This window comes from Acyrthosiphon pisum, chromosome A2 (genome assembly GCF_005508785.2).
Source record: "Acyrthosiphon pisum isolate AL4f chromosome A2, pea_aphid_22Mar2018_4r6ur, whole genome shotgun sequence".
Taxonomy (NCBI): Eukaryota; Metazoa; Arthropoda; class Insecta; order Hemiptera; family Aphididae; genus Acyrthosiphon; species Acyrthosiphon pisum.
The window spans coordinates 117270794-117291329 of record NC_042495.1 but is presented as its reverse complement, the minus strand read 5'-3'; the positions used below and the strand labels follow the sequence as shown (position 1 = coordinate 117291329).

At 30.7% G+C, this 20536-nt stretch overlaps 1 protein-coding gene across 8 annotated transcripts in view; it reads left to right on the top strand.

The window, feature by feature from the left end:
- The window catches only part of LOC100572393 (RNA-binding protein Musashi homolog Rbp6), a 399006-nt gene that overhangs the window by 191511 nt on the left and 186959 nt on the right, over positions 1 to 20536 (top strand). For 6 of the 8 annotated variants that reach the window (XM_029489719.1, XM_029489716.1, XM_029489717.1 and 3 more), the window contains exon 3: positions 7336 to 7417. In XM_029489719.1, the coding sequence (XP_029345579.1) occupies positions 7336 to 7417 (82 nt within the window). Of the gene's footprint in view, positions 1 to 5811; positions 6074 to 7335; positions 7418 to 20536 lie in introns of those variants that run through there. The other 2 variants (XM_029489722.1, XM_029489721.1) reach the window with 1 other exon arrangement.

Here is a 20536-nt window from a genome sequence, read left to right as displayed (position 1 = left end):
GAAAAAGTATTAATTCCATCTGCAATCGTTCCTCATCTGCATTAGTGCTTGGTGGTGCAGAACAACTGTTCCTCGACCATACAAAAAAAAAAAAACTAGAAATTTGTTTTTATAAAAAAGCATGCATAGAGTTATCATGATATTTAAGGAAGATATTGGATCATTCGGTGTCGCATTGGTATTGGTTCAAAATCGTGCGTCCAAGAAGTAACATGTGCGATATACCAGCAAAACTTACCATACTCAAACTTAGATACGAGCCGGTACGTAACTGCTATACGTGTCGATACTTATTGAATTCTTCTTCTAGAAAATCTTGTACAATTCGAGAATTTGTCGGATTTACAGACAATATATCTCATACATTGGAAATCTTTGAATCTTCTACCACATACCATATTATAATATAATAGAATATCCAATAACTCAAATAACAACCCTTCTCTGGGAATACTATTTTTGACCAATGAAAATATCTAAGTATAATGTGCGCCTTTTATGTACGTTTCGTAAAAACGAAAAAGTGTACCACGTCGTAATAACACGAAATAATAATAATTACCGTCTTTGAGTGCAGTCGTCGTCCACTTTTCGGTTTCGTCGAAGTAACTTGCAGGTTCGGTGTAAATAGAAATGGGTGCGGAGAGCGAAATACGCACGGCACGAACCGTCTTGGGAAATCAAACGATAAAATATTATTATACAATTCCGTTTTAGAACCACATTACAGTACGAGGAAAAAATCAAAATAAAATATGTTGAACGAAAGTACGAAAGTACAATGGCATTAAATACGTAAACAGTATATTATACGGTACGGACGCTGAAAAAAGTGAGTGCAAACACTATAATATGTGTGTTATTAATTTAGTATGAAAAATACCTAGTAAACAGTTTCGACAACAAAACGGGCAAAATTAAAATGCCGAGCCACAGATTTTGAAGCAAAATATGCATAATATTATTTTATACAATATATATATATATATATATGCAGCAGAATAAATTATTTTCGGAATTTTGTGAAATCGTTACGGTCGCCGAAGGCCAAGATGAACCGCACGAGTTATGGGGTGCTACGATTTTTACGTTGAGTTACATACTCGTTGTTGTTAAGAAGGCTATCGTCTAGGTGTAGCCTTCGTTTTCAGGTCCCAGTGCAGTGTCAAGGATCGGATCTATTCCAATATTTTGTCGATCTCGCTCGTATTTGAGGCGTAATAATATGTTCCACAGTCAGTTTAACACCGAAGACTTCACACGTGGGGGCTTCTTCCTTTGACATTCGGTACTCGTGTGTAAGTCATCGCGTATGTTCAATAATTCTCATTTGGTATACATAAGTACCTAACTATGTATTATAACTATAATGATATCATGTCAAGCTGCGAAGACTACGTCAACTCGCCAATCGCTTTATTTTTAAAAACTCTGAAATCATTTTGCTTTGCCTGCCGTCCGTTTTGTCTTCAAATCTATAATACTATACAATATAAATGTATTAAACGTCCGTCGAGTAATATTATACTAATTATAATATTATTATTCACCCGACGACCGGTCACGGTGCAGCGTTTTGATTCTTGGAACACCTCGCGCGATCGAAGTAATAATAACAATATAATTTAGTAGTTGTGCACGTGCACAATATTATAATATTATTTATCGACTGATACCCTGAAAGTCCGCCAGTGGAGGCGGCGTCGTTTGGTTTCCGAAAAGTCTAATTTAATCATCTCCCCGTCCCACCAGACATTATTCCTGGAATTTCGCCGGAGCGTTTTTCGCTGAAATTGATTTTCCAATAACGATTATGGTTTGTTTAAATAATTATATGATTATTATTATTGCTAAGCCCTACGCCGTGCGTTCGTTTATAAATTGTATTGCGACAATAATAAAATTATTATTCATTCGACTAAATACATAACACACCGGCGGTTATATTGTTATAATAATGAAAACACTATAGTTGTGGTCGTTGATCGAAATAACTTCGTGGTAGTCGATCGAGGCTTTAAATATTTCAAAATCATATTATATATTTTATTGCTCACACCAAACGGTTGAAACAAACGGCTTTCGAGAAAAAATCCGTGTATACGTAGAAAATTCGATATTTTCATGGACTATGTCCACAAAAATGTCGATGTTTCCAATAATTAAAATTATTCGAAATGCCCACAATATGTATGGGAAATAAGGAATGCCTCGAAGGCTGAGAACGTTATAACTTTTTTAATTTAATCCTATCGGCGTATCACAATCTCAAATGCAGTCAATATAGTTTCAATTTAATGATGTAAAATTACTTCAAATTCTATTGACGGTTTCCGTTTAAGTAGGTATATCGATCATATGACGAAAAACCAAGATCGATATTATGATGAAAATCAATCTGTGTGGTGTGTACCTACTTAGTTTGTGCGTTTTTTTTATCCCATTACCGTTAATAACATTTTTATAAAATTATCACACACATTTGTCTAAACAATAAACACTCATTATCAACTAAATGCTATTACGTACTCCTTTCGTTCAGCATCTAAAAAATTACATATTTTATAGAATTAATTTTGATAATTTAGTTTTGACTCATTTGATTTAATCATTATCCGAGTACCTACCTACCAACAAACTTATTAAATAACAATCTTGGCAAATACAATAGTTATAAATTATAATATCCTTATTCTCGGACTTCATTAACGAGAATCGAGAACGAAACGAAACCATTGATATATACATAATACGATTGTGTATAATATATTTATATACGATTATGTAGTGCATCTGTGTAATACTCTTCGAGACTCATAAAATAAATTAAAACAATAATTTCGATTTCCTAATGCGCATCGCCGCCGCAATTATAGTGCATTCGAATGGGACGGGCGGTTGTCGCGTATAACGAAACTCAATTTGTTCGTATACGCCATAATCGATTTTTGCGAAAAATAAAAAAGTAATAATAATAGTGTAAAATAAATACGATTTATCTGTCTGGGGTCCGTCGGTTAATTTTTTACTTGCAATTTAATATTTGTGGACGGTCGCGTGTAGTAATAATAGAGACATATTGTTAAAATAATACCTAGTTATATACCTATGGTTCATAATGTGTAATGAAATGGAAAACCGTAAATCCATCCGTATCATAATACCATTATAATATGATAATAATAATTTATTATAATTGTGATTTGCGGTTCGTTTTGTTTCTAAGTTTTCATCAGATGACAAATAATAAATAGTTTGATACTATAGGTATCATACTATAGGTACATATACGAGTAGGTACTGCACGGGAACTTTTTAATCGATCTTCCCATTTTTATAATCGATTTACGTACCTAAACAGCGATGGGTCGACTAATAATTCTATTATTATACGTACGATATGACGTCTTACTACAGTGAACTTATAATATGTAATGAGTTCACCTGCAGCTATCTTCCCTACGAAAAATAAGAACATTTAAAAATAATCTATTTACAATATGACACTGTATTTTTTCCTTTGTCGTCATAAAGGCGGGTTTTCGCATACAGACAACTGTGGCGTGTATGCTACCAGTGTACCTGTGTTTTTTATTTTGTCTCTAGAAAAAATAATATTTTTAAACTATAGACCTTACCAACTGGATATTTTTGTAAGACTATATCATAATAAAACCATTCCACAAAAATGTAATGTAAAAAGAATCTGATTTAATAAACACCATAAACGCATTGAAAATTCTCACCAAGGCCCCACACGACTTGTAGTTGGTATAGTTGTTGTATGTATATTATATACAAGTAGATATTCCTATAATTTAACTATAATATAGTCAAAACAAATGATTTCTGACTAGGTATTTAAATACGATACTTTACTTATATATTTGACCCCATTAATATTATGATAATAGGTTTAACTATTTATTTTAGTATAAGTGGCCATTATTTTGTAATTTTGTAATAAAACTATAATACCTCTTGCTATTTAAACTAGGTATAAGTGTTTAACCAAATCGTATTAGGAACTTTAACTAGTTTTATAACTGTCCGCCAAGACAATAAATATAAATTGTAAGCTAAATATTTTTTTTCGTATGCGTAATATTATATTAATATAGTTCTTATCTCCGGCCATCGAGTCTGTATTTAAAATGTCATCACATAAATGCCATCACTTACACTTATTGTACCACGTATAACAGTTATTATGTATACCTACCTAGTACCTAATGTATGGATTGTTGAATTTTTGAAATTAAAAAAAAAAAATTACATATTCAAGCTTTACAAGAAAGTTATATAATAATATATTGCGTATACACCAACGATACGGATATTAATAAATTATTGCTATCGACTTCTAACTTTATAACTGAGTCTTGTGCTAGAAGATGATACCTATTATTTAGTAATAATATCGTTTCGATGAGACTAATTCGAAGAAAACAATGCAAACCGTCACTAAACGATATTGTAATTGTATGTGTTCCACAAGTCTGCCTTTGGCGCCCGTTTCACCATCGGGGCGATAGTATTATACTATTATTATAGTATAATATTTTATTAGAATTGTTTTTTGTTTTCGATGATTTTGATTTAGCGCATATTATAGGCAGCCCGCGGACGAAACATTCGATGACAGTATAATGTTCGTTCCTTCGACGGCTGTCTAGAAACGTAACACGAAAATTGCAAAAATTGTGCATATTATTTTGCTCATAATATTAATGTTGTGTTGATAAAATATATGGATTTCAAATAATATGTATGATATATTATCATTGTTCAATGCGATCGGAAATCCCCGCGGGCCGCGCGTCACTTTTGAAATCTTTTGTTTTTCAAAACGTTCTTTCATATACCTACCCAATATTATTATTCGACTGTGTGCGCAATGCAATCAGCGACGTCTCGTACGCTGGAAAATTGTTTGATATTTATTATTTTTTTACAACGGTGATATATTATAAATAAAACCCTAGATATAAATATCTGTCATCACTCTTCATTTAAATCAAATAATATAGGTATGATAATATAAAATTAAAAGTGAGTTGAAATTCGTCGTTCGCGCCTTCACGGGTATATAATATTTCAATATGCGTCAATGCGTTATAATCCTTTGAATGGCAATGATAATTAATATGGATAAGGTACCTATCTACCTAGCTATTAGTGCATTTATTAATTTTGACATACAACGTATTATTATTTGCATAATACGCCATAGGTGAATAATATACTATTAAATATCGTCCAATAATCAGAGTTTTAATTCGTTAGAAAAATCATCAAATAAATAATAGCAGTGAATATAAATATAAATCGGGAAAATTGCGAACGGTACAGTTTTTTTGTTTTCCGAGAAAAAAATACAACGGCCAACACTGCACAAATAGTTTGTATTGCTGCAGGGCGACATCGATATGGTATCGATTTTAATTTCGGAAACGCATTAGAACTTATAGCCGCCGGTACACATATTATTATATGTGTGTTCGCAAGTTTTTCAACTAACACATTCGTCAAATTTTTTAATCTGGGAAGGGCAAATATTATGTCGAATGTGTGTTTTCGCACCCATCGTCCGCCCACCGCGAGAAACTTTATAGTGATCAAACTGTGAATAATATCGTAACGGATGACGTTCTCGGAAAACAGTATATTACCTAGTATGCCCATATCAACAATAATATTATTATAAATTATAATTTATATTGTATTTTAGCAGTGCCCTTGCTTGAATCGGAAAATAACATCGTTAGGTTGGTAGTTATTCAATCAGCCGAATATACGTAAAAATATAATATTATTATATGCACCGGTCTTTTTTCCTTGCGCGATCATTCGTCAGTCACCACTTAACCATCGAGCACAGACATCGATAGTAATATTATTATTATACCGTGACGTGGTGTTCGCTGATTGTTGGAGGTGCAGTGGCTTGATTAACTGCGGCGAGGGGATTAATAATATTTTGTTCCGAGCTATCAAAGTTTATCGTGAAAAAAAGGCAAAGTATTCGACACTGCAGAAATCTGTCACACGTCGCGATCACGCAACCTTGGAGGTAATTTTTCTCGCAGTTTAATTTACAATATGATATAACCCAATAATCGTATAATCTTTGTATTATAAAAATCGCGTTTGGTTCTCGGGCAAGTATATAGGAAAATTGTGGCAAAGTTCGGAAACCGTTGCGCAGGCAGTGCATGTGTCGTGTACGTCTCGGCAACGAAAGCTCCGACGCGGACAGGTTGACGTGCAGCGCGCTTATGTACGTGTATAATGAATAGACCGAGGGAGAACGACGACGATCGAGGGTGAAGGGTTTTTCGGAGATAATATACATTCGCGTGAAACTACGAATCTATTGGGGATGTTAAGTATTTATATACGTTTTCCATGTGAGAGAAATGCCGCCGTTTCTCTAGAGATTCCGCCCTCTAGTACTCATATTTCCACCGATGGATTTATCAGGGAGAACGTGTAACTTCCCCACTGCTCTCCCACCGCCACTGACGCCAGACATTTATTGTGCGTGCGTATACTCTTGGAGTATACACAATATTATATTGTGCGTTTCACTTAAATAATAACACGAAATATTTTGGACATATGACCTTTGATTAAAATGGGGGAACCAATTTCCTAGGAGGATATAAGTTTACACATTTAGTCGGTGTGCGTGAAAGGAGGAATGTTTTTTCATAAACTAAATTGATTTTTATTCATTGATAATTAGACAAAAACTATTTTTAAATAGGCAGCATATGAGCTGAGTCAAGCAATAAAACCTTTTAGACAAATTGGAATTAATCGGGTTTCAGGTCGTTTTAAGAAATATATTATTTGAGTCCCGTTAAATATAAGATAATATAATATAGTAATTGAGTTCATGTTCAAATACTATCTGAGTTTTAGTTGATTGTATATTTTACTCAAAATAATCATGTGACTCAATTAGTAGGTATACTTATCGTTTATACAATCGGAATTCAATAACTGTATTATATTAAAATGATAGAACTAAATAAAATTGGCAAACATCATTAGATTTTACTGTTTTAGAGTTATCCCTTATCACACTTTAGGTCCATGAATTTCAATGGTCATTAGTTTTTTAGAAAACTGCGGGGGGGGGGGACAAATTAATCAAAACTAGATTCATACCTATTATTTAACCACATATTACATCCAATAAGTATAATAGTTATTGAATTGTTTTAATTATGGTAGTATTGTTACAAACAACATTTAAAAAGTCACTGTTAAATAATATTATATTATACCATTCGTATACTGATGTGGTTATTTATTTATTTGTTTCAGAATCATTGAGAGAGTACTTCAGTAAGTTTGGAGAGATAACTGAAGTGATGGTTATGAAAGATCCAACGACTCGCCGATCAAGGTAAAATTTAATTATTTTATTATTACTAGCATTTTTTTTATATTTTAAATAGGTAGGTAGCTTTAATTGGGAATAAAAAACAACTGATTTTATTATTTACCGAAACAATAAACATATATAGTAATGTCTACATGGATAATTCATTGTATAATCGACTGAAGTATTATGTACACTATTAGAACATGGTTATATGTATAAAAACAGCAGACCTTATCAATTATCAAGTTGATCTGATTAGTTAGGCACCTACATTAAAATAAGTGATAGGTACGTGCGATATTCATGTTGGGCTTAAATATCGAAATATTGGTATTTTGCATATATTTTGTTTATACCACTTATTAAACTAAATCGAAATGTCTACGTTTGTATTTATCATTATATACGGTTCGTACTCGAAACAATTTTTTATGCAGATTCATGAAAATCCCTGAGTATTTAAATTAAACGCATTATTCCTGAACCATACATACATGTAGGTATACATGTAGATAGATGCATATTATATACTACATTTCATAATGTAATGTATGTAGGTATAATATTAAGCAGCCTATAATATGTTAATCGGATACAAATATAAATCATAATACATCGGGATATCGTCCGTGATTATAATTATATAATAATAACACTTTTCGGGAACACTAAACATTTTTTTTTGTTTTTAATATTTTAATCGTATTAAGCACAACAATAATATTATGTGTTACGCGATATTCGTATACTTTGAATAAATTTAAATGTTCCGGATAAATAGGTAGTTCAATTTTAAATTATAATAAAGAATCTTTTGAATTGTGTTATAAAAAAAAATATAAAAAATAATGCATGGATTCATTACATGGATGCGTTAAATCCGAACATTTTAAATAGCACACCTACACGTTTTTGTCGATTGAATAAAATATAGTTTTTGGAAAAAAAGTTGGTCGTTTTAAAATGTTTAAGTTTAATTATAATACAGCTCATGCAGTTTTATTTTGATATAAATCACCAAATAATATTATAGCTATTCCGTCTTTGTTTTTTATAAATTGCGCTTATTGTTTTTGAAGGAATTATATACAATTTCGTGTACGATTTTTTTTATATCTTTTAGAAAATTACTCAATTTGTACTATTTTTGTGATAACTTTTACAACAATCACTTGTATAGCACTTTTGGGACTCATCATAAATTAATTGGATTCGAATATTTATTGTTAGGCATATTCCAACTGAATAATAATCGTCTTATTCTTGATGCGGAAAAGTTTTCATTCTGCATCTGAAAGGTGGGGTTATATAAAAATAGGTTTTATTTTTTTTCAAGGGAAAAGTTTTTTAATTCGTTTAATAAAAGAAGAATTGAAAATTCCATTTTTGGAATAAAAACATTCGCCCATTTGAATGTTATTAGTAACGTGTAAAGGTTTAGAGTTTACAATGTGCTCGAGTTTAAATTGAGTGTGGCGTAAATTGATGGGCTGTAAAAGAAAAAAATGTGTCGAAGTTGAAAGTTTTTTTTCTGGGTTTCTCAGGGATTTACATTTTTCAATTTAAACTCTAATGAATTGTATAACTTTCCACATATATTTTTGAGAATATTTCTCCACTGTAAAAGTTAAACTTCAAATGGAAACGCCAAATTTATTTAGTGAATATATTATGATTATTGCTTAGAAAAACTTAAAACATTTTTCTGACGGTCCATGTGTATATTACACAAAATCAAAAGTAGTTCATAAACTATCTGATAATAGTCAATTTTTAATTGCTTTTAGTAGTCGAGTTTTGTTGGCATAAAAGATAAGCAAATGGGTTATTCATTAATTGCCTTATAAGTTATAGTACGTAAACTTTGGATACAAATTATAAATAATTTACTTAATAGTATAGCTAGTTGAATGATCTTATAAACTATAAATATAAAAATAAAAATGTATTATTTATTCTATACTACCATATTTACTCAAAATAATAAATAAATTATTAAGTACTAAAACATTTAGGCCATCTTGTACAATATTAAGGTACCATAAAACTTAACGCTGCGATTATTCTAAGATCAATCATACTTGGTATAAACTAGAATTATACATTCATATATGGAGCATTTTATATTGGCCGTTGGGCCTATTTCTTACTTAAGTATTGCAACTTATTGCAACACATTTTCAATAGAGTAAAATGTATATAAATTATTGCTTAAACATTATGTATATTAGTGGATCTGTAGACTATTATAATAAAATAATTATGTGCATAAAAATGTAATTAAATTTACATAATTTTAAACTTCCCATTATCGAGTGGCTGCCATAAACAGTTTAAAATTTCCTTGACAAATGTTCAAAAATATTTAATAACAATACTTAATATGTATTATTATTTTCATAATAAATGAAGTCGTTGAAATGAATTAATAGGAGTGTATGATCTTTGTGTGAGATGAACAAGAGGATCGAGAATGGTTGAGGTAATAAAAAAAGAGAACTAATAAACTGTTGAGTTGGTCTCGTAATTAAATAAATATTAACTGTGAGTTTTATATTAATTACGTCAACATCGCCGCAAGTTTATTCTCTCGGGGGACACTATTCAAAGAAGGAAGTGGAAGATTAATAAGAATGAAATTAATATTTAAAAAAATAAATAGTAAGTCGAGTGGGGAAAAATGGCTATAGCTATTTATCGAGAACGGTAAGCTTTTCGAATTTATTTATTTGATTTATAATCCACCCAGACTATAGTTTTTGAAAATGTTTTAATGTACGCCCTCAAATTTCCATATTTGTCATTGCCATTTTTATGAACATAATTAATTAGCCTACGATAATTATAATTCTCTTGTTTAATAAAATTCTTCAGTGAATAATACAATTCTGAGAATATGAACTTTGGTTGTTACACAATTAATGTGCTTATTTCAATATTTCAAATAATATTATAATTTGTATTTATTGTACCTATAACATAAAATATTTTTTTTAAGATAAATTATTAATTAAACAATATAAGTACGTTTTTATTTGTATTAACAGTAGTTATCAAACTTATAGAATTAAAAAAAAATTACAAACAAATGGTTTTTTATAAAAGTTTAATTAATTCTATCGATAAACATTTTAGATTCTGAGTGGAGCGATTAAAGTATTGGTTTTACAATGATGTGTTTTTTTATTTATTTATTGTGCTTGTCGTCGAGTTTTGGAGCACCAAAAATGCTTAAAAATTCAAAATTGAGTGTGATTTCTAGTATAATATTTGATTTAGTTGTAACTTTGAGTTGAAACTTTGAACGTAGATAAATCACAGTACTTTCCTAATAATCGTAACAACGTGAATATTTTTTCAACACTCACCTGTTTTTTGTTTTGGTTTCTTTGTTGTAATTATTGAAATTGGAATAAATTTAGTATATATTATAGATTATAGATATGTTTACAAAATGTTCATATTACTTTTTATAGACAACATATAATTTAAAATATTTTTTGGTTCTTTTTGAGCTACCTCATTTTTTTATATATTTGTTGATAAAAATTTTTTTGTTCAATCAAAAAAATTTAAAACCTTATTCAAGTTTTCTTATATATTTCCCTTAAACTTAAAACTATCAAATAAATAAATAAATATATTTTATGAACATTTCAAGTTTCAAGTTGACATTTCAAGTCAACATTACGAAATTAAATATTTGAACAAAAATTAACGATTTTAATTATTTTTTTGTAGCTGGTACTTTAAAAATATGATTAGTAGAAACTTACATTTTTTTAAATATAGTATATTATTATTAACAACACCAATGATATTTTCATAATATTACTCCAATCTACCACAATTCCATTGCATAAAAAATATGAAATATGATCAGAAATGGAGGCTAACAGTCCGATAACATATGATAACAGTTGTATTGTTTTTGTTATAATTTGCATCCTGTAAAACTGAATAAAGGTCAATATATGTGTAGGTACCTATATATAAGCCAAAAGTTTTGTTCCATACAATTTAAATGATTTACTAAAAAGTTGTTTCATGTTCATAATTTCAAAATTATTATACGAGTTGGTTCGTGTGTAATTGTGTAAAAACTTTCGATTTCATACCTCTGCCACATTAGCGTATTTTATATATTTAACTTTTCACATATTTTATTGCACAGTACAACAAAGTATATTATTCTCTCAGAGATACTATATTGGAAACGACGTCTGGAAACTCGGAGAAAAATACGTACAACAACACTAGGGCAAGGGTAGTGTATTCCTGCAAGATTAAAAATGGTGGATTTCAAATAACTATAGGATACCGCAATTCAGTTCGAAATTCTCTTGTCCCAATATACCGTATCTTGTTATTTGGTTGAACGGTTTCTTGTTGAGAACATCTTTTATCAGATTTTCAGTGCATTCTTGTTCATACAATAGCATGACAAACGAAACGCCGGTTTTAGATAATAATGATGATAAGAATAATACAAATATAAATGTAACATTATCGTGTGATATTTTTTTTTAATATTCAAAAACAAGCAGGAAACACGTAAAATTACATATCCACAATAATTCCTCATATTTCTACATAAACTTGAGAGAAATTTAACTATCTGGTACAATTATTTGTTAAGATATCATTTTAACAAAGAAAAAATATATATAATTATATAAATTATGAATCAGTTGGTATAACTCTTTTAAATTGGATTTAAATTATAAGTTTTTACGATACTTTAATTCTTAAATCTCAGATTATCCTTATTCCTTAAGTATATTTATTGTTTGTATGAATAATATTATATTAAAATTAGTATATACTTAAAAATATAAAATAAATACATAATTTAAAAATATGATATGCAGTATTAGCGTATTTTCCGTATTAACGTAAATTTCCAAAAAATAATGTAAGTACCACCAGTTCAAATATGATTTGTTTAGTGGAATAATTGTTTAAATATATTTTAATTCCTATATTTACTGAATAAACTATTATTAGGTTTATGAGGCTTATAAATTATAATAAAATGTATTTCTCCAATCTGATAAGATTAGTTATTGGTTAAATGTAATAAATTCTAGTACCAGCTATTCCAGACACGGATCCAGTGAAAAGATCTGGGGGGGAGGCAAACATTTTTTACGACACATATACAATTATAATAAAATATTAAACTTTATTCTTAATTCAAAAATGTCGTCATAATACTAGGTATAGGTAATCAATGTGATAAATAAATTATGAGCTAACCAGCTAAAAAAAAATTAACTTTGACAATCAGCTTATTTTCTATGAGAACTAAATATTTATAACAATGTTAATAATTTAGCAAATATTATACTAATAATTTGAGTTCTTGTGCTAACTTTACTCCCTTCACCAACCCCTCCCCAATAATGATATATACCTAATAATATTATAGTTCAACGCATTTATTTGTTCTGTCAGATGAATACAATTTATAACTTAATATACATTATAAATTATTTATATTTGTATTAAAAATCAATTACAACGTTACCCGTTTCTTGTTTTTTTTTTTTTTGTTAAATCAAAGTTTAATTTTGTTAACGTAATTCGTCATCCACTGACATGATATTACATACATGAATGGACCGTATTTATTTAAATACCTTATTTAATAATTATTTGGTAAATTGACTGCATGACTTTGAAAGTTTCATAAGTAGGTATATATTTTAAATTTTATTGAAAATGTCAAAATAAATAAAAAAGGAAAATATGATGTGTGTGAACCGATAAAATAAAATATACGAAATCTAAATTATACGCCTGATGTGTACCTAATATTAGTTTTTAAAGTTGTATAGCTATGTCAATTCTGTGTTGTACATTAAAAAAAATTAAAAAAAGTATTGAACATTTGAAAATTAAACAAAATAAAAGCGAGTAAGGTCAACGGGATGGGGTCGTGGTCATTTCGTTGCGCTCGCGTTTCAAAATTTGATAAGTAGCGCACTTGGTGTTTCTGTGTGACTGTGTGTGTGTGTGTGTGTGTATGAAATACGCATATTACATAATATATTATTATATCAAATATAAAATGAACTAAGTTTTGCGAAGGCACGATCATGGAGTATTGGAGTCGGTGTCCCGAGGGGGGGAGGAGTGCGTCATTGTCGTTGTTGGCTGTCCTGCAGGGGTAGCCGCGAAATGGTTTAGAGCAATTTTCATTAACTCCTCCATTGTCGGCCTCTCTCGTATCCCATGTGTGTGACCTAATCATAATGTCTCTCCGACCAAAAAAAAATATTTTATTATTGTATAGGTCACTATTTATCATAATATTATTGTTATATAGGTTTATAACACCTTAGCATGCTGTCAGGATAACGATATACCTTTAATAATTTAAGCATTCTAATAAATTAATTTCATTACGAAGCAATGATTAATAAAACGAATGAAATCATAATAATACTAAAAATCTGTCTAATCAAACAAAAATAAAACAGACGTAGGTATTTTCAATCATTATTTTTGAAGCACACGGGAGTCGTAAAAAATAAAATAATATCGTAAACTAACCAGTACAATATACAAAAAAATTATCCCTGTAATTTATATTATAGTATCAAAATATTAGAACTTAAGTAAGTCGCCTAGCCTCCCCACTAATGTGTCCTTGTTGCTATATATTATATACGTATACCAGCGGTCACTACCAGCTAACTAAAAGACACCCACCCACTTCAAGTATATTATGTACCCTAATGTTTGGCTATTGTACTGCAGTGTCTTGAAATGATACGATGGGTGTATAGACACTGTTTCTTCTATACCTACTGCTGCTGCTTCTGTTGATAATAATGATTATGATGATGATGATTATGATGACGTTGAACGGTAGGTGGCCGGCGGCGGGCTTTGGGGCAGCAGTAGCAGCAGCAGCAGGTGATCCGGGAAAGTTGGGCGCAAACGAACCGATTGTTGTGCAGTCGTGTTAGCGCTGGGAGAGCTGCGCAGGATTATTATTATTACTATTATTATTATCATCATTATCTTTGTTATTATTATTATTATTATTATTATTATTCGTTATACTCGCAAACAGTGCACTTGTGTGCTGGTGTTGTATTGTATTATACGGCCGACCCTTGCGGCGGCTGTGGTGGTGGAATGCGATTTACGATCGACGTCAAACGATTATACGCACTCTCCCGATATTATATAGGTATTATTATATTATATAACGGGAGGTTGTTACATTGTTATTATTGTTTGTTCAACTCCAATTGAAATATTATACTGCACCGAGCTCCACAAATATAATTAATACAATTAATATTAACCATTAGCCGACCCTCCCAACTCAGTCCCAGCTGTTTTATATATAGCTTTTTCTTCTAGCCATGGGTATATACTATATTTTTTGCAAAAAAATTACAACGCCGAGCTACCTATAATATGAAAACATTAAAATAGGATTTTTTTCTATACGATATAATTAATTAACATTTATGACCGTTGATAAATTAAGTAAACGCTATTACTGTTGAACCCCGACAGTCGACTTTTCCGTACAATTTTTCGGTATCTTAAATGTAAATAATTAAAATTTTGGCATAATATAATTTTCGGGCTTAACACATATTTAATTATTTCCATAAATCACTAAAAATGTTTCGCATATAAGTTTTGAAAAAGAATGTGTATTATATATTTATGTATATTGTTTGACTGCACGTGTAAAATGCTGTAATAAAGAAATATGTCGTATTTCACCAACAATGAAAATTCACATACCGGCGCATCGTGTTTTATATGACACAATAACAGAATGTTTATGGATCAAATAAATCAATGTCGTTACGTTAAATAGCCAATAGTATTTGGAACAAAATGCTTTTACTGTTTTATGAATAAATTATGAGAATGCACACCAAACAACCATGTATTCGACTTGAATTATTTACTTTTAACTTCAGAACTTATAGGTGTAGACACTAGCAGGCTGCTGCTGCTGTAGAAACATCAGTCGGATGGTTATTTTCGTTGGCACTTGGTATAGTATAAGAACTCGGCTTCAAGTAAAATAATATTCATTGTGCTTTCCATGGCCTTATTTACATATAACTGTTAGTCGGAATGGAGTCGTATTCTTGAGATGTTCTAAGTAGATTAAATTATTAATGATTGGATCAATACCCCGATTAAACACGTATAATATGGTACCGTGATAATACTGTGAATTATAGTTAATAATAACCCTTGGAAACAAGCAACTTACTGTTCTTGGAAAATATATTGTGGCATAATGCAATATTCGGTAAAGTTTGGTCATAACTCATGATATTATATATTGTTATATTTTATTTTATTTGAAGTTTTAAATTTCTATACGTTCAGAGAACTAAAAATATCATTCTAAATTTTTAAAACATATTCTTTTTTATTGAAACATTATTAGTTCGTATTTCCACTACTCCATTTTTATGTCGGTTTTTCAGTTTACGAACTGTATACCACTTTGTTTATTATTATTTTGTAATATTTACAATTTTAAAATTTTGCAAAATAGCTTGATAGATTTTATCAAAATAATAATAGAATTATAGAATTTTAAGTTCAAAGTTTGATGTATAATTGGTAGTAATTTAAACCATGACATAATTAGTAAACAGTGTTTAGTTAGCAGAAAGCGAATTTAGATCCACATTTATGGTTTGTAAAGAAAAACTTCACAAAATATAATAATTCATTTAATAACGGTAGCTTTTTTCGAAACGCATCCTATATTTCAATTTCTATGCATCACTGTCCTTAAGACTACACACCCTAATAATAAACCATCGTATTTATATTTATATCCCTAATTTATAATAAAAATAACAAAAGCTAGGTCTTAGCAGACAATTAATTGATTGAGGCATAATGTTGATGGTTGTAAAAATTTCGAAGACACTTATATTGGAAACGTTATATATACAAGCAAATAATAATATATACTATACACACACACCTATATATAAATATATATAAACGAATACTATTGATAATAATATTTTAGTTGGTTTTATTACTCAATTTCTATTTTGACATAAGAATAATAAAACGCTATTAAAAATGTTTTTAATGGTCGACCACCGGGAATAATGACATCGTTTCGCGCTCATTTCAGACTTAAAAAACGATTCAAAGAACCTCTTATTTCCTTGCTGCACATTCCCAGCCTATATTTAACGCCTGTTGTTTTTACACTCGAGGCAACAAAACAATATTTTAAAGAATTGTCACAACTGCACGCGTGGACGACACCGAAGGGGGTTTGTCTGACACGACATCCACTGTCCGCCACAGTTCCTAAAATGTTTTTTTCACGGCACGTTTCCACAGCCACAATCGATGACGGGACTCCGGAATTTTATGTCGGCCTTCGACGTGACAAGTTGACGTAATCGCGTTGAATGAAAAAAAAAATATATATATAATAACAAAAATTGCAACAATTTTATAAGAAATATATAATATAAAAAGAATAAAAAGAGATGAGAAAGAACTAACTCTCACGCATCTACTACGGTATTCTGGCAATATTAACCGGAGCGTGAAAACTTTAGACGCCCCGAACAAAATGCAAATTACAAATGCACTCTTCGCTTCGAAACTCAAATCGGCTTAGACTTGAATTATTTAAAGGGGAAATGTATGACAGTTTTTCAGATGACACTCCAACCAGATTTATTTTCTTGTTTTCAATGAACACTACTCACGTAAATGTCAAAATAACATCTGTATAAGTGTATAACTGAGTCACCTACTTAAATGAATTTAATAAATAACTTTACATGTGTACAAAATATTGTGCTCTTATTTTATCCGTTTTGAACACGTTCGTCATTTGGTTAGGTATTGATAACTGATAAGTTAACAATAACATCATTTGGTACAACTCTCATGATTATTATACTTACACAATAATTACAATCTACTTATTTTTTTACTTTTAACTCAAGCAGAGGTCTAGAGCTAGACTATATTCAATACTTACAGGAGTATTTTTAAAACGTTTAATTTAATATTAAAAAATGAAAGATCTTTGGCATATACATTTATTCCAATACCCAAGCATACGCCTACTATTGAAATAATAGGAATAAAATCGTTCATTAGATTATAAAATTATTGTGGGTCTTGTACGATGCATAGTTTAAATTTTGTATTACATTTTATGTATACTTAATGTTTAATGTATACATTTCAACAGAAATGTTATTTTATCTTGAAGTAGACGTATTCGGAATTTTCAATGTTTATTTAAATTTTAAGAACATATTTTACTCAACAGCCTAAGTTTATATAGATAATATGATACTTTATGTGTAAAGTAAGTGTTTCACTGGAATACATAATTGGATAAAAAATGCAATCCAACTAGACATATTTTCATCAAACCGATAATAGACGTGGGATGGTGGATTTAGGTATTGATTTATAAAACCTAAATTAATCGATTTATATGTCTGTTCTACTGATGTTAAATCTATAGTGGGGGTCGATATAATTTTTACATTTTATCATGCACGACGGTCGATGGTATACAAAAACTTAAAATAATTCATATAGATAATGCGTATTTTTCATAATCAGCATAAACAGTAGTTGTATTATTATGGTTTGGGTTATTCTTTAGGATGATTATGAGTACAGACGTAATACGCTATTTGTACTTACCTATTTGTAGGTATTATTGTTACTTGTTAGCGGCACATCTCTCAAAAACTGGAGAATATGAAATTTGTAGTTTAAACAAAAAATGTTTAGAAGGTATTCTTTGAACGAACAATAAGTAACTACTTTAATTTTTAGCGTATTTTATAGTGCCATATTTGATTGTTGTAACTCTTTAAGAGTATACTTTGATATTTTTTCATGAATTTTATAGAGTTTTTAAGGTCATAAACATTCTAATCCTAATTATATGATATATTATACGCCTAGATCGCTCAAATAATTATTTAAAGGTGAGTTGTGCGTTGAACAAATATTAGTTATTCATAATGTTTCGTAGAGAGACGTGCCTACCTATATCTCTGTCTTAAAACAATAATATAATACAGATGAATACTCGTGCTCTGCCCTAGGGACGGCACCGCAGCTATGCGTTGGTATAAATATTATATATTTATATTATCCGTAGGTATTGTATACACTTTCGACTCTCGAATGGAGAGGGGTGGGAGAGAGCACGCGTTCGAGGTATCTGAACGGTGTTTGACGGCAAGGGAGGGTGGATTGTCTAAACGACGACTGAGACGAGATGGTTAAAGATTACACGATCGAGAATACGACGTGCTGCAAGACGGTCGCTACGGGACCCGACAGGACCACCACACCACTGCCTCGCAATAATAATTGGTATAACAATATTATAATAATATAATTGTTGCGCTCGCCTGGCGGCGGTGTTGTTGTGTTTATTATTTACGACCGCAAAGTCCGCGATAGTTTGTTCCACTTCCCCCCCCCCCCTAACGTCCTTTTATCCTCTTCACTCGTTCTACCTCCACCGGCCGTAGTTATGTATACGCATTAAATATATATGTTTATAGCGTTGTGTCCCTGTGGCCGAATTTACGCATCGCCGCCGAACAATAGTACACACACATGTATATTATAATATTATAATATCAAACTGCTGCGTTTGTAGTGTACTATAATATGTACAGTCGACAAAACGTACACACACACACACACTCACTTACATGCATATATTATATATTATAGTTGTAAACGGTATACATTGTAAGCGGACGAAGAACTAAACCCGCTCGTGGAGAGGGGCGTGTGTGTGTGTGCGGCGGTGGGTGGAAGAGAACACGGCCAAGGGGGATTTATGGGGAGCACGAATTGTCCCTCCGCCGCGGTGGTTACGACGAGTATGACTACGGCGACGACGACGATGACGCCTAGACGTGATGCGCGGGGAGGTTGGGGTAGATAAAGCCAATATTGGACATGTCGAAAGAGCGTGCGTTTAATGCATATTCATGCGGACGTTATAATGTTTGATTGGTGGCATATAACTGCTCCAAGCCCTCCCTACACGACACTCCATAGCGTTCCCATCACCAGTGGTGTAGAGCGCACTTCGATTATAATATAAAGTATAATAGTTTAGGGACGTATAGGTATAATGTGTTTAATCTATAGCGTACGATAGTCGACTGCGTTTACTATATATTATAACTATAATTTATTACATTCGTTCTGAATCCGTTTACATTATTCCATTATATAATAACGTGTAGTTTCGGACTATATTGAAAATATTACAAACATACAGTGGACCTCGTTTACGATAATAATAATATGACAAATAGTATTGTAAATCATTTGAAAAATTGCTTCCACCGACCAATATTGTCATCACACGCTCTATGTAAGTTGAATTTGAGAGCTTAAAACGTAATCTAATGGATAAATAATCAGTATCATTGAATGTTTATAAGTTGGTATAAGAATTGCATACACGCATGTCACTAAAGTGCATTCGGTCTTGTCGTGTAGCGTGTTTCGCGCTTGGTATATCGATGTGCAGTGTAGGTACAAGACGTAATGCGTCGTTATGTGACGTTATGTCATATACTCATGGAGAGAGAAAACTATAGACCTTCCCTTGGATTTCTATTCACTATAATATAGGAAAGTGAAAATACAATTTACGACTTGGGATATTTAAATTATAGAGTTCCTAGCCTCGAAAATACATAGAGAATAACATAAAGATGATATTGAGTAAGATCGTATTTTTGATAAATGGATAAATACGCCGCGATAGTGTCGTCTTGACAGTATGCGTTCTGTGTATGCCGTCTGTGTCATCTTAAAACTTGGCTATTATATTTTCAAAGCAAATAACTACAGTTTGAGCTTGGAACCAAAACCACTAGAATGACATGATCCACAGTAAGATGCGATCGATAGAACATATTATTTTATATAGGTGGTGCAATGAGTTTGTAATATTAACCAATAATTTATAATTTCTATATTCTAAATTATTATACATTATACAATTTCATCATACAAATTCATATTGACTTCGAATGAATAATAAATAATAATCCTGTAGATAAACTCTGTAAGGATAATAAGTAAAACTTTAAT